Source organism: Meleagris gallopavo, chromosome 24 (genome assembly GCF_905368555.1).
Source record: "Meleagris gallopavo chromosome 24, MGAL_WU_HG_1.1, whole genome shotgun sequence".
Classification (NCBI taxonomy): domain Eukaryota; kingdom Metazoa; phylum Chordata; class Aves; order Galliformes; family Phasianidae; genus Meleagris; species Meleagris gallopavo.
The window spans coordinates 2,599,158-2,614,335 of NC_139427.1; the positions used below are offsets into that span (position 1 = coordinate 2,599,158).

Below are 15,178 nucleotides of genomic sequence, written 5' to 3' on the forward strand. Positions count from 1 at the left end.
GAGGAGGGATTTTAATCCTAGTACTGCATCCTCCGACTAATCTTGCCTTAAAACGTGTGAAGACAACCTCCCTCCCCGATGCACCAGCAGTGAGGTGCATGGAGCTGCAGGCTGGGGCTGTGTGCTGCCCAGAACAAGGCTGGCTGTGTCCTACGGGGCTCTGCAGACCCTCCCTGGGGTGCTGAGTTTGTGTTAACTCCCGATCCCGGTGCACCCCTCTCACCCGCAGGGAAGCTGTGCTGAGCATCTCCCCACGATGTGCACAAAGCAGAATCTGGGTGCACCTCCAGAGTGCTGAGAAAATGTGTGAGCACTCCCAAACGTGCCTCGCTGGGCTGACAGGACCTGGATCTAACGAGAAATAGCGAGCAGCCTGGACCTGATGCGCAAGTTTGGGAAATTCACCACCTGAGATGCACGCTTTCCTCCATTCTTGTATTTGCTCACGGCAGCAGCGTTTTCCTTTCTGCACCATCAGAAAGGTTCGGTAAAGCAGTGACGGTGTGCCGGGTGATTTGGGGCTGACTGTCGGACAGGACCCCGCCGTGCACCTGCCGTCTTCTCTCTCACCGAACCCATTTGCTCCTTTATACAGCGGCCGGGGCAGCTCCGGGAGAGCCCGGGGGGTGGAGGCGGCTGAGTTTCGGGCGCTCGGAGCCGCGTTCCCACACGGAGCCCCAGATCCGACCCCCGAGATCGCCGCAGGTGAGGAGGAGCGGTCACCTCCCGACGCACCCACCCGCATCCCCGAGCACCCGCGGCCCCGCACTCACATCCGGGGCCGGCTTTACTAATGGGAGACGTAATTAACCCGGAAAAAAAGCGACGGCTGAGCCGCAGGCACACCCCCTCCGCGCCCAGCCCTCCTCCGCGGCTCCGTTCGGCGTGCGCGCAGCCCCAACCCGGCCATGCGCGGGGCCGACAGCACAGCGGCGGTGCGGGGTGAGTGCGGGGCTGAGGGGTCACGCTTCGTCCGCGGAGCTCTCACCCCACGCGCGGATGGAGGGGGGATCCCAGTCCTTTCGCTTCCCCCGCGCCTTCTGTGCTGCGCTCTTGGCTCTGCGCGCAGTGGAGCCGCCTCCGCTGTTCGCCCCGTCGGTCCTTGAGTGGGGAGGGGGCTGAAATCTCCTGGCAGCGATTGGGAACAGCGGTAACCATCGGTCGGGAGAGCCCCGCGCCGTGCAGGGCTTTGCGGTGGTCGTGCACGGCAGTGCTTGCAGCGAGGGGTGGTGCGGGGTGGGCTGAAGGCAGAGCGGGGTTTGGGGCGCTCGGGATGCGGGGCTGCGCTGGGCGGAGCTGGGAGCAAAAGCGCAGCGAGGATTTGCGCTCCGCAGCTGTTGGAAGTGCGTTCTTCCGACAGAGTTTTTCGGTACGGTGATGAAGTGTATTTTCTTTGCTTCGTATCTGCGTATCCTCGTCCCCCAGCCGGTTAATTACTTCATTAAGGCACATGCTTGCGCCTAGCAGGAGTTGCTGGGCTTTTCCTCCACCGTCTCTGCGCTGTGTCAGCTTCCAGAGAGGTGTTGGTAGGGCGAGGGCTCTGCTTCAGGTAGGAGGAAGTAACGCTGTCACCGCTGCGGGCGCCGCGTGGGGCCCTCGTGACATTCAGCGTCCCGTGTCTCGGATGGCACCGGGACAGCAGAGACGGGACGGGAGCGAAATAGGGATGCCGTGACTGCAGATGCGATGGGCTGCACCGCAGGGAGGGGTGCCGGGGGTCTGCCTGCAGCCAACGCTGCAGAGTGCAGGGCTGCTGGGGGTCCCTGCAGCACAGCGATCGTGGCTGCTGGCTGAGCACCGGCAGCAGAAGAGGAGGGGACGCAGCAAAGTGCTGGTATCCCAGGGATGCTTCCTTCAAAGCCTGGTGCTGCAGCTGCACGTGAGGTCCTGGAGCCATCGGGAAGCACGCAGGGAGGGGTTGCACATCCCCAGAGATGCTGATTTTCTGTGTGGTCCTTCATGTGTTCAGCCCCTCTTATTCTCCGCCTTCCAGATTTAGTCTGGTGGCCTTCCTATAGCAAACGTGTACAAATATTTACGGCTCTGGATTTACAGAGTGCTGTGTAAATAGTAAACGTTTAGTGTAAAGTGAACCTCTTCCTGAACAGCAGGACCAGATGCCCGCAGGCTGACAGAGCCGGAGCTGCTGCTTTCATCATTTTCCTATGTAAAAGTGAAATTGGGGTGGCTGTGAGCAGGCGGTGGTGGAGTGCTGGGAGCAGCGGGGCTCCCAAAGAGGGTGGGGACGGCTCCTGCTCTCACAGAGGGAATCCAGCGCTGTCCCGAAGGCAATTTGGAGAGATCGTTATCGTTATCTCTTCTCCTCGATGGGTTTTGCATATCCAGGTGCAACCCGAGGTCAGCTCATAGAAGAGCTGAGCTGTTTCCATGCTCTGTTAATGCGGGATGGCAAAAGGGAGAGGTGAGGAGCTGCAGCGTGTGTCCTGGGGGGGGACAATTGGGTAATAATCCCCAAACCGACCCCAAAAGCCACAGGAGTGCTGTGCCATGGCCCAGTCCCTTCCAATTTTGTAGGAATTGAGTTTTTGCTCGCTGCAGGAGGTGATTCAGGAAGCTCTGTCTGATCGTTTGGGTGCCGCTTGAAGTCACTTGGGAATTTGTTTCATGTGTACTCCCTGACCCCACAAAAATAAACCCACAAAAAAAAAAAAAAAAAAAAAAGAAGAAGAAAAAAAAAAGGCAGTGAAATGTGAAGCTCCCACACGCCCTTTGTGTCGGGGCAGATGTGCTGTTTTGAAGCAGCCCTTCCTACTGAAGCAGCACCGTTTCCCCCAGCAGAGCTGTGATACCCATCTCCTCTGCACTGACGTGGGGCTCTGAGGTCTGGGGACAGGTTGTCACCTTTACTCCCACCTCTGCTCCACAGCTGCACCGCAGCTCTTGCACAACTTGCCACTCCACTGCAGCTATTGGGCTCAAAAATAGTATTTCCTCCTTTTCTGCATGAGATATTTTGTTTGTGTGGGTTCCTTCTGGCACCTGCACGAGTCACCTTCCCTTCTGCTGTCCGAACCACACCAACCTCAGCCTGCATCTTCCATCACCACGGCTTCTACCTCTGCCTCTCAACCGCGGGGCTCTGCTGGACTGAGTGCTGCCCGCATCTCCTGCCTGGCAGTGGGGCTCTGCTCTGCTCCGTGGGGATGTTGGTGCTCACAGCTGTCCCTGCTGACTCTGCACCGCACGGCTCGCGCTTCCTGCTGGAGCTGCACATTGTTGGGCATTTCCTGGGAGTGTGCTCAGGCTCTCTGTAGCACGCAGTGCTGCTTTTGGTCAGCAATCCCCAGGGGCCCTCGTACTGCCTATTCCAGCCCCTTGCAGCTGCTCTCTTGTCCTATGGGGCAGCGCTGGGCCGTGGGGTTGTCACTCAGCACAGTCCATCCCTGCTGGCTGCAGTGCCGGAGTTCTTGGAGCGATGCAGATGGGTTGGAAGCTTTACTTTGGTGATGCAGTCACCCTGCACTCCTTTCTCATCGCAGAAGCACGCTGGATGACTTCTGTGTTCGCCTGGCAGCTTCCCCACAGCACGAATGTGCAGAGGGAGCAGTTTCATTCTGCTTCCACTGCGTTGAGCCTTGTGCTGTGGAGACCTGGGAGAGGCAGCAGAAGTTGGGGCTGCATTCAGCAGCACGGCACTCACTGTTCCCACCGATCCTTCCTGCAGGGTGATGCCAGAAGGAGCCCGGCATGCCGTACTTGGACCGACAGAACCGTATCTGTGGGTTCCTGGACATTGAGGAAAATGAGACCTGTGGCAAATTCCTGCGACGCTACTTCATCCTGGACACGCAGGCCAACTGCCTGCTGTGGTACATGGACAACCCGCAGGTAGGGCTCAGCGTTGGTCCCACCCAGGTCCCCCTGAGGCTGAGCAGTCCCCGTGCTGTGGGACAGCCAGGTCCTGGGGACAGCACGGTGTCACGTTTGTGCCCATTCCACTGTGGTTTAATGGGTGGGAATGCTTTTTGCACGAAGCACGTGGGTAGGGTTTTTCCCCCGTCTATTGCTTTCCAAGCTTGGGGTTGAATTTTCCGCTGTTGCAGCCCCATCCGAAGCCTGGTGAGGTCTGTGGGGACGTGTTAGGCTTTGCCTGCTTGGGGCAAAGCCACTTAGTGGTGCTGAGTACGGCCACATCTGGAAGCAATTCATCCACTCCAAGTAGCCCTGGTTCCTCCGCTGGGCTTTTCAAGGAAGCAGCAGCACAGTGGGATTGTATCTATTAGCAGCCCAGTCACCAACAATCCTCAACTCTGCATCTCTTTGCAGTTGTATCCAAAGCAAATAAAGCAGAGTTGCCATTTGCATGCGTTTGGCTGCACCCTGAGCCCACAGCAGCACCTGACCCAGCGATGCTGACCCTGGGTCTCCTCTGCCTTCTGCTCTCACCTCCCTTCTGTTGTGTGCTTTGCAGAACCTGGCGATGGGAGCGGGCGCCGTCGGCTCTTTGCAGCTCACCTACATCTCCAAGGTAAGGCCTGGAGAGAGCACAGTTGCTCTGTGCCATGCTATCCTGACCTGCTGCCCTCCCCAGGCATCCATTCTCCCAGGGAAGGGCAGAAATGGTGCATAAAGCGACAGCCAGCTGGGACTGCGAGCGTGCTGGGGGCTGGGGCAGCAGAGCCGGGAGGGAACGGAGCAGATCCCTCCGTTCTGCTGAGTCATGATTTATAAATTAAGCACAGATGAAGCAATGCTGTGGAACTGAGCCTTCCCCACGTCGGAAGGAGCCGCATTTGTAAATTATAGACGTGGTAGGCTGAGTGGAAATTGCTGTAAGACAACATTTGGTCGCAAACTGTGGGGCTGCGTTGTGCCGGGGGCTCTGAGTCCCAACTCTGTGTGAGCCAAAAAATGGGGCTTTGCTGGAGAAAACATACGTGAAGCATTACGGACTGGCTGGGAAGGAGGAAGTCTGTCAGAATAATACCCCGTGAGTGCTGTGCTTGGAGCCCTGGGGGATGTGATTCTTATATAAATGATTCCTCCACTTTCAGGGAGAAACCACTGCTATTTTCCTTCAATTTCCTTAATTGCTGACAAGAGTGACTGCGTTAGTCCAGCAGAAAACTGAACGTTCAGGGCCTTGAAAGCTTCCCAGCATGTCGACAGCTTTGGTGCTGATCCTTTCCCTTTAATTTGCTCTGCAGGTCAGCGTCGCCACCCCGAAACAGAAACCCAAAACTCCGTTCTGCTTTGGTGAGTGGGGGGATGCAGGAGCTGTGGTTGGGGTGTCCCACTAACATAGAGGGGATTCCTGACTCTCAACCCCTTCCCTGGCAGTGATCAACGCTCTGTCCCAGCGCTATTTCCTGCAAGCCAGCGACCAGAAGGACCTGCAGGACTGGGTGGAGGCACTCAACCGTGCCAGCAAGATCACGGTGGGTCACAGGGCTCCTTTCTCATGCTTCTGTGCTGTGCTGAGTTCCCATCCTTCCTGAAACGCTGTGCATTGTGCTGTTGGAGGGCCATGCAGGGCAGGCTGTGCCCGGATTCCAGGGCTTTGCCCACAGTCTCCTTTCATTTTCTGCGCTGTTCATGCAGCCGTGAAATGATGGGCGCTGACCCAGCAGCCGGTGGCGTCTGCAGCCCGGCGCTGCGGGCGATGAGGGATGGATGTGCAGCACAAAGCACCATCTGTGCTCTGTGTGCTGCGCTCCATCTGCGTGCTGGGAGCATTTGGGTGCTGTGTACCCGGGGCACCCCCTGTGTCCTTCCAGCCCAACGCAGGCTTTGCTGGGACAGGAGCAGGGGTGGCAGTTTGGGTGCTGCTCCCGGTGCCAGGCTCAGCTTCCTCTTCTGTCAGAGACTTCTGCTCTGTGTGCACCACTCGGTTCCTGTGTTTCTGCACTGTGCATGCATGCGGTGCAGAGCACGCGGCTCACGATGGTCGCTGTGATGGTGACGGAGGCAGCTGGGTGCTGCTCTGCTCTGTTCAGCACGGGGAGCTCGTTCCTGCCACACCGTTGCACTGTGCCATGCGATGGAGGCTGACGGGAGCTGCAGCTGCTGCCCACTGCCTGCTGCCCGCACGCAATGTCTCCATGCGTGTGTTGTGAAACTGCTTCCTGCAGCTCCCCAGCACCGCTGTGCTGAGCTGAGCTGGAGCTGGGAGCAGGCAGGTGCTGGGCACGGGGCTGCTTGCAGTGCAGGTGCAGTGTGCCCAGCGTGCTGGTGCTCAGTGCGTGGTACTGGGTGTGCAGAAGCACCCACCCATCTGCTACATCCCCGCAGACGTGCTGAAGCCCGGCTTCATTAGGCAGATGAGCGCCCATCATTAAGCCTTGGCTGGAAGTAGAGCGGGGACAATTAAAGGAGCGATTGTCCCACAAACGCACCGGGCTGCAGAGGCGATGCAGACTCCTGTGGGGTGATGCTGAATTATTCACCACCTCTCATGTCTGTGCCTCCTGTGAAGCGCTGGGGTGGGGGCCGCACCCTCCCTAATTGGGCTGTCGGCCCCATTGATGTTTTTTAAAGGGCCACGGTTGTGTTTTGGCTGGGAACACCAATGTGGAGGTGCCCGTGGGTCTGTGGCCATCACTCCCTTTCCTCCCCTTGCAGGTCCCAAAGGGTGGTGCTGCTGCACCCCCCACCACTGAGGTCACGAAGCCCCCAGCAGTGCTGCAGGCACAGGACAGGAAGCCCCCAGTGGCCTACAAGACTGAAATCATCGGTGGGGTGGTGGTGCACACCCCCATCTCCATCAGCCAGGTGAGCTGTGAGCGCTGCTGGGGTGTCCCGTGGTGGTGTCCCCAAGGATGGAGTCATGGTGATGTGTCTAGCTGGGAACCTTCCAAGCCAGTGGGAGGAAGAGAAGCAGCCCAGGAGTGCTTGATGTGTGCCTGCCTTGGCACAGCACGAGGCTTTGGGGGAGGCTGTTCCTGGCCGTGCTGCTGGAGGCTGCTTTGCACTTTTGGTTCTGGAAAGCAGCTCTGTGCCTGCAATGCCTTCCCACTCAGAGTGTATAAATAGCTGCTCTCAGCACCTCAAGCATCTCTGCTGTGTCTCACGCTGAGGAGTGATGAGACGTGGGGGTGTGAGGAGGGGGGCACCCTTTGCTCCCTGCCCACCCTGTGACACTGCCACCTTCCAGACCTCAGCTGCTTGTGTCGGGAACTGACAGCCACTCTTCCCACCGAGATGTGGGGATGGGTCCTCTGCCCCTGAGCTCCATCCTCAGCCCTTTCCTGGCTTTTTTTTTTTTTTTTTTTTTTTTTTGCAGAGGAGTTGTTTTTACATCAGTATTGGGCTGGACTATTTTCAGTGCACGCTGTCTAGCCCAGGGGGAGATGGCTGCTGCTGCTCCCACTGCCATTTCCTGGGCACGCTCACCATTTCCTGGAGCTGTCCCCGCACAGTTCAGTGACTGCACTGGGGAGCCCCGCTCCCACCACCTGCAGCACGCAGCAGCATCACCCACTCAGCTCCTGGGCTGGTGCTGCAGATGTGTCCAAGGTGCAGAAGGAGGTGGTTTGGTGTACAGGGAAGTGGTTTGGAGCACGGGGAGCTGCTCAATGTGGGTTTGCACAGATCCAACAAGCGCTCCGTGCTGCTCACTGCAGCTTGAGGTGGCTGAACTGCTGCTGGTCCCTGTCCTGGGAAAACCAAAGCACCGTCTTGAAGGTGCTGGAAGGAGCAGTGTGAGCACAGGGCGGTTGCTGGTTTAACCACACGGTGCCATATAAGGGTGGTGAGGGTGTGAGCCAGCAGTGGCTGCTATGGCAATGTGCAAACCTCAGACTGAGAGCAGGAGGAAGGGGCTGGAGGGAGCTGAGCACGGATGTTTGAGCTCAGCTACAATCTGTGCTGGGTGGGGACACCGTGGTGTTCCTACCTGGGCTACAAGCATCTGGTTTCCAGCAGGGGAATAGCAGCTTGGCCGTAAGAAGTGGAACTGGAAGATCAATGAGCCCTTTTGCTGTGCCCAGGGCATGCTCTGGCTTGCTCTCCCCCCAGTAACTGTGTGCTCCCATTTGCAGAATGGTGGGGATGGAGCAGAGGGCAGCGACCCGACTGCACACCCCCTGCTGCGCCGCTCGCAGAGTTACATCCCTGCCTCTGCCAGCAAGCCACCTGCAGGGCCACCGGCCATCAAGACCGGCTTCTGTGTGAAGCAGGGCAACGTGGTGAGTGCTGGATGGGTGCAGGCTGCTCCCTCAGGCTGAGGATGCTCTGGGTGCCTCCAGGGCATCCCTGGTGTGGGGAGTGTGGAGCCCAACGCTGGTCCTCTCTGTTTTCCAGAGGAAGAGCTGGAAGCGTCGCTACTTTGTCCTCGATGAGTTTTCCATCAGTTACTACAAATGTGAGCAGGTGAGCAGCTCCTGCCCCACCTGCAGCCGGCCGTGCTGGAGCTGAGCACTGGGACTGCTGTGTCCCAGAGGAACGGTGATCCCAGTACAGCCCCTCTCATCCCCCAGGACAAGGAGCCGCTGCGTTCCATCCTGCTGAAGGACATCTGCAAGACCCACGAGTGCCTGGTCAAGTCCGGGTAAGGCTTCCGTGGGGGAGGGTGGGGGTTTGGCTGCCACCCCCATCCCAAATCCCCTTCAAATCTTGAATTTCCCCTATGGAAACACTCCGGCTGTTGCATGGGGGCTGCGTGGCTCCCACCTCCTGCAGTTCTCCCCATGTCCTGGGGTGCCGCTTCTTGCTTTCCCCGGAGACCCTGCAGACATCTCAGTCGTGTTTTGCTTTGAAGAAACCCGTGTTCCATCAGGTGCAGGCAGGGGTGCTGGGACGCAGGATATTGCAGCTGCTCTCCGCCCCGCTGATAGCCATCTCTGCTGGGTGTGCTCACACGGCGCTTATCTCCCAGTGGAGGAGCACACAGTGCTGCTCAGTGCGTAGCACTGTGTGACAGCAGCACAGAGGTGTTCCTGAGGCAGCTGGGAGCCATGCACAGGCGTATTCCCTGCACCATCACAGGTGGCTGCATAGTATCTTGGGAACCATTTGTTCGGCGGACGCTGATAAAATCGACCTGGAAGAGTTGCAATGAGAAACGAACTCAGAAAACAAACCTTGTTAGCTGAAGTACAAATAGAATATATTAACATAGATTCATCTCTCCTGATGAGACCCTCACCCTGAACGTGTCCCCGTATTCTCCAGTTATAAGAATGTACGTGGACTTTTGCTACCCAGTGTGGCATCACCAGTGCCCCTTTCTCACTGTTTCAGTGACCTCCTGATGCGGGACAACCTTTTTGAGATCATCACGAGCTCCAGGACCTTCTACATCCAGGTATGGGGCGGGGAGGTGGTGGGCACAGGGCTCTGCTGGTGCCGTTCCCAGTGGAGCTCCTGCACTGGGGCAGGGTGAGCTCTGGGCATCGCTCTTCCCGTCCCACAGGCAGACAGCCCCGAGGACATGCACAGCTGGATCCGTGCCATCGCAGGGGCGGTGCAGGCCCTGAAGACCCGCCCGAGGGTAGGTGAAACCCATCTGTATCCTATTTGGCATCTAGCAATGATTCTGCTGACTTACGAGCCGCAAAGCACGTGCAGGGCTGTGATCTCAGAGCTCTGCAAATGGCTCCGGAAGCGTAGAGAAACCAACCAACATTCGCTCCCTGCAGGAGATCTCCTTCATGCGCTCTTGTTCCATGACCAAACCGGGGGCAGCTCGGTGCCATCGCAGCCGCAGGAGAGGAGAACACCTTGCAAGGCTCCAGCCACCGCCTGGCAGCCCTGGACGCCGGTGCCACAGGACAGGAGGCAGCCCGAGGTGCCCAGCCGAGATGCAGTGTTCGTGCCGGCGCTGACGGAGCGCGATGGAGCTCCTGTGCCAGGTCAGCGCCTGCGGCATCGCTCAGAGCCGCAGCATCACAAGGAGAAGACGTTCCTCTTCGACCTGGACGATGACAGCATCCGGACCTCTGACGTCTGACGGTGCCTCTGCCCCACCGTGTGCCCTCTGTGTGGGTGTGTGGCATCATTTCTCCCCAAGCACCAAATATGGAAGACAGTGCAGGAGGGTTTGGAAGCACGAGGGGGGTGAGGCGGCCTTTCCTCTCTTTGGAAGAATGTTCATCTCCCTTCTGTGCCACTCGGTCTTTCCCAGCACAGCTGTGCCTGGAGCGGGAGCTGCGCTGCAGCCTGCAGTGTGGATGATGTTTCTTGGAGATCGGCTCCATGCACTGCCCGACTGATGGGGTACCAGCACACCCAGGGGCATCTAACTGCCTCCTTTTGTATCTGTGGCCCTTGTTACATCCCAGTGAGGTGTGCTGCTCCTGGGGGACAGTGGTGACCGGGGCTGTGGGTATCCTCAGGTTGTTCTGGGGTTTGTTAGGCACCAAAAAGACCTGTCTGAGTGAAGTGCCATGAGCACAAAGCAACAAAAGCTGAACGTGTAGATGAACCCCGGGAGACTCGTCCAACCGCCCTGCACTGACTCAGAATGAAAATGAGAAGAACCTTTCTTAGCAGTGTGAGCCGGTCATTTCCATAAGCAAATATCCTCCTGTGGGAGGTGTGACACATAGCACATGGAAAATGCAAGTCTTCCCCGTGGAGTGATTGATGCCTTCACCCCAACAGCACACGTAGGATGCCATGGGTGCTGCAAGCAGTGCTTGGTGCTGTGTGCACTCAGAGCTGCATGCAGGGCAGGGGCTCTGCTTCCCCTCCCAGTGCACCACAGCAGTGCTGGAGCTGAGCTGCCCAAACCTGCATTGCAGCTGAAGGATCAGGGCTGCAGGTGTGGGGCTGCACCGCAAGCCCAGCAGTGCTGGAGTGCTCTGCAGTTGGCAAGGTGTCCCTTTGCTTTGTGTAGTTATCTTTTTTTTCTTTTGGTTATTATGCATTTTCTGCTCTGCGAAATCAGCCCAATGCGGCAGGGTGTTGTCAGATGGCATTACTTTGCTTTCCCATGTGTCTGTTGTGACCCATGGAGAAGCAGCTGCAGATACACTTTATACAGTGAGGGAAGGTGAATGGGATCCCCCAAAGCAGGGGGCAAGAGCAGCTTTGTGCAGGAGTGCTGGAGAACACTGATGAAAACGAGTGGAAAACAATGCAAATGGTCCCGGGAGAATGTTAATATTTGTTATTTAATTGTAGAAACCTCAGTTACTCTGTTCCTTTTTGCCTTTTTCCTTTGTTTTTTGCCTTCGGCTGACCTCTGCTTGCTGGTTTGGTGCTCTGTTCCCTGGAGGTTTTGGGCTGTCGCTCACACTCACAGCACTGGGTGATGTCGGCGCTCTGACCTCGTTTTGGGAACCCATTAAATGATGGTTCCTTTGTGCAAGGCTTCAAACTCAGCACCAAGCCGTGTTGCTTAGCAATTGCAAAGTTTCCTCAGGCCTGGGATGGTGGAGCAGAAGCTGGTTGCACAATTAAGGTTAATTATCCAGGAAGGTAACTACCTGTGGCTGCAGTGCTGTTGCAACACTCTCTCTTCTCCCATTCCCACCCTCCTCATCTCTGGGATAGAATGATGCATTGGTGGGAGATGGGTGCAGGCTCCAGGGTTTTTGTATGGGAAGTGATGTGTGAGTTTGCTCTTCTGCATGAAAATGCCCAAACGGTTCCCAGCTGTGCTCCAAGTGCTCTTAGGGCTGGGGGTCCCTCAGCCTGCGGATGGGTTTTGGCTGCAGATGGAACTCTCTTTTGCCTCTTTGTAAATAAAGAAGGAAACCCCAGGTGCTTTTCCAGGCTCTCTGTTGGTGCTGTGCTTGGTAAGAGGAACGGTGAAAGGAAGTGAAGGCATTTGGGGGCAGTTTGTTGGCACGCAACGGGCGCAAGCACCTGATGCGTTCTCCTGATGAGCCGTTTGCTGCCTTTGCTTTCAGAGCACTGCAAAGGGAGCCCTGCAGGCAACCCTTCCTTCCATCACCGATCCCCCACGCTTCGGAGGCGTGGAAGGTTTCATTTTGGAGGTACAAAGAACTTGGCGAGACGTGGGCTGCCTACAGACAGATGCTATCGGCTGAGCGCCAGACCAAGTGCCAGACAGCGCTGCGGGAGCGCAGATCTCGGGGTCAGTGGGATCCAGGGGGTGAGCGCTGCTCCACAACTCCCCTGTCGGGCTGTGTGAGAGCCGAGCTGTAATCAGCAGCCGCTGCCCCGTGGGCGTCTTTGCTCTTTGCATGCGGCCGCGCAGCGCTCAGCCACAGCCGCGCACCGGGAAAGGAGCAGCCAGGAAGTAAATTCACTCCTTTCATTTACAGTGCCAGACGTCCTACAAGGAGAGAACTCCTCCACCCAAATTTGCTTTGAAATGTTTTCCATTAGCCCCGCTAAAATTGGGAGTTAAAAGCAGGGAAGCTCACTTTATGTGAGAATCAAGTCAGACCCTATGCTCGTGTAATCTAACTTCTCATGCAGTATAACCCTGTGGCAGCTAACAAATGTAAATTTCTGTACCTGTTTATTAGGTGAAGGTAATAACTGAGCGTTTTTTCTTTTTTTCCAAGTGCTCAGAAGCCCTTTTAATTTCAGAGCAATTAAAAAAAATAAGAGGAACAATCACATATTATTATTGAAATCCCAGAGAGAGAATTTTATGTGGGAACTGCAGAGCAAAGAAGTTCAGATCAGATGGGGCTGAATCCCTGCAGCCAGGGAAGCTGCAGTAAATTCTGCCTTGCTGAGTACAAGGGCACAACGAAGGGTATCAGCAATGCCCCCGGGTACCCCTTACTGTAGTTAATGACAGCCTCACTCATGGAAGGAATGTGAGCTCCTGCTGTGAGCTGGCAGCTGCCGGGCTGAGAACACGGGGAGATGTTAATGATGATGGGCTTTTACACACAGGATTATTATTTTTTTTTCTTTCTGGCTCACAAATTAATTTTTTTTTCCCACCGCGGGCTCTCCAGCCCTGTTGTTCCACTGGGCTGAAGAATGTGGTAGTTTTATAATGAAGGCTCCCCCCCCCCCCCACCTCACCCCACTGCCCTGAGACCCGTTCAAAGCTGCCAAACTCAGATTACTTGTGACCTAAATGGGATATAAATCCCATTCCCCAGAGAGGAGGAGTTGTTGCAACAAACCACAAAGCAAAACTGGAACAGGCACAATTAATTCCCCGCCAGACCGAAACCCTTTGCAGTTCCACAGGACAGAAGTAGAAGTAACATCAGCAGAAGGCAGCTAGATGCAAGCAAGTGGAGGGTGCTCAGTTTGCAGAACTCCATGAGAATGGAAAGTATACATGTGCTGCATTTTATGTCAAATCTTATTGGACTCTTGCATATATGGATTTTGTGCCTGGTTCTGGCTGCCCGTGTCTTGCTGTAGCTTCCCTTTCCCGTTTTTATTCAACTTGGTAATTTCTCAAACTGCATCTGGCAGAGCTTCCTCTTTTGTGTGCGTGCAGTTGCTTGAGGCCTCTGCTTGTTCCAGTACTGCACGCACTCTGTGCCATGCCTGAAGTCCTCAGGTTCTTTTATTTCCAAAGCAAAATAGTTTATCCAGAGTTTTTCTTCACCTCATTTCAAATGTGTTTTTGAAGTAGCTATGGGGAAGGAGTAACTGTACCTGCTGTAAGTCTGAGTTTTGCCTATGCAGCAGCTGATACAATCATACAAACCAAAACCTCAACCAAAAGATCCCCAAACCTATTTCTCTCACAGCATGTGGACAATATTACTTCTACATCCTGAATTTATTTTGTACTGTGGCTTCTCCAGCCTGAAAGAGAGGAAAGAGACGTTCTTCAGAAGGGTACAGTTTCTCTGCTAGATCTTACTCAGCTTCAATGTGTAGCAAAGGCATCTGGGCATAAGCAAATAATTAGAATTGAGCTTGTCACTTCCCTTCTGTAACACTGTTAGGTTTCAGCTTTAGATGTCTGCTAAACCGCCGCACAAAACCACAGGCTGGAGGCCAGCATCTCTGTCTGCAGTGTACTAACATCAAAAATAAGTGGAGTCAGTTCTTTCCAGACTTTATTAATTTGACCACTTGTGTTTGCAAAGTCTGAGCTGTCAAACTTATCACTCGAGAGGAAAAAAGCTCAGATTGTTTTAAACGAGCAAAATATATACCCAATTTTGTGTCCAACGTATGTACAGAGGAATTAACAAGAACAATTGTTCTGCAGATTAAGTTATAGCTTTGTAAATCCATATTTGTGCAAGGCAGAAGTCCTCAAGTGGAGTTTGTTCTGATGCTTTGGTGCAAGAGGAGGAGTCCATCTCCAGTGAGCTCCAGGGATCCACTCTGGTTCTGCTCAGTACACAGTGCACCAATTGCTGCCATCGCTGGGCATCAGCCCCCCAGTGATGAGGAGGATCAGATCCACAAACCACCAGATCCCGAGACCTCCCAGAGTCAGCAGCTTCCCCACAGCGGTGCCCGTGTGGCCGAGGCAGAAGCGATCCACGCCAAAGCAGCCCAGGAAAAACGAGTAGAGCAAAGTAGTGATGAAGTAATGGCCGGTGTACCTGCAGCAGGTGGCCAGGGATGGGTTTGGGGGGGGGCAGCCAACCTCTGCCCGCTATCCCGGGGCCCCCTGACCCCAGTCCCAGCTGTGGCTCACTCCAGAGAGCCCCTACCTGACACAGGGCCGGCTGCCCCGCAGGAAGCTCCGCGGCTCGGCGCACTCGATGCCGTCCAGGGCCCGGCATTGCACCCGCGTGTGATCCACATCGCCGTGTGCCTGTCCGCCGAACTGGGCGGGGAGCGGAGAGGGGACACTGAGCTCAGCCCTCAGCCGGCCCCCGCCGCCCCCGGCCCGGCCCTCACCTTTACGCAGCCGTGGCCCAGCTCCTGCTGCGCCGTCGCGTTCCCGCCGTGGTCCACGGGCTCGTCGCACTCCACGAACTCCTCGGGGCTGCGAGGGAGGAGGAAGCGGTGAAGGCCGCGCCGCGGGGCCCTCTCTCCGCGCGAGGCCCGGCCCGGCGCTCACAGGTACGTGCAGAGGACGAGCGGTGCCCGCGGGTCGCTGTAGATCCAGGTGGCAGCAGGCGGCTCCGGGCCCGGCGGCTCCGGCTCGCTGCCGTTGTGCGGGAGGCCGCGCGAGGCGCCGTGCAGCAGCAGCAGGTTGCCGAGCAGCAGCACCGCCTGTCCGCACAGCAGCGCGTAGCCCAGCGGCCCGCCGCGCCGCGGCGCCATGGCGGCGCCCGCTGCTAGGAAACGCCGCTCCCACCTACCCGGCCCTTCCGACCCCGCCGCTTCCGTCTCGCTGCCGGCAACCAATAGGAGAACG

The 15,178-nt window shown here is 56.5% G+C and overlaps 2 protein-coding genes across 2 annotated transcripts; one reads left to right on the plus strand and one right to left on the minus strand.

Annotated features, from left to right (window-relative positions):
• The first annotated feature begins 789 nt into the window (after positions 1-789).
• PLEKHA2 (pleckstrin homology domain containing A2) lies at positions 790-11,666 on the plus strand. Its single transcript, XM_003212439.5, is given in 13 exon segments — positions 790-942; positions 3,686-3,849; positions 4,433-4,489; positions 5,169-5,217; positions 5,302-5,399; positions 6,583-6,732; positions 8,001-8,147; positions 8,263-8,331; positions 8,439-8,509; positions 9,202-9,265; positions 9,374-9,451; positions 9,600-9,633; positions 9,636-11,666. Coding segments are annotated over 12 exon segments (1,233 nt in total). The 5' UTR covers positions 790-942; positions 3,686-3,708; the 3' UTR covers positions 9,911-11,666.
• A 2,233-nt stretch (positions 11,667-13,899) lies between these two features.
• Positions 13,900-15,150, minus strand: TM2D2 (TM2 domain containing 2). The gene is made up of 4 exons (XM_019622591.2): positions 14,879-15,150; positions 14,716-14,803; positions 14,526-14,641; positions 13,900-14,414 (listed from the first exon to the last, which is right to left on the minus strand). Exons 1-4 carry the CDS (start codon positions 15,082-15,084, stop codon positions 14,201-14,203), a joined length of 624 nt encoding a protein of 207 aa, XP_019478136.2. The 5' UTR covers positions 15,085-15,150; the 3' UTR covers positions 13,900-14,200.
• Between the last annotated feature and the right edge of the window lie 28 nt (positions 15,151-15,178).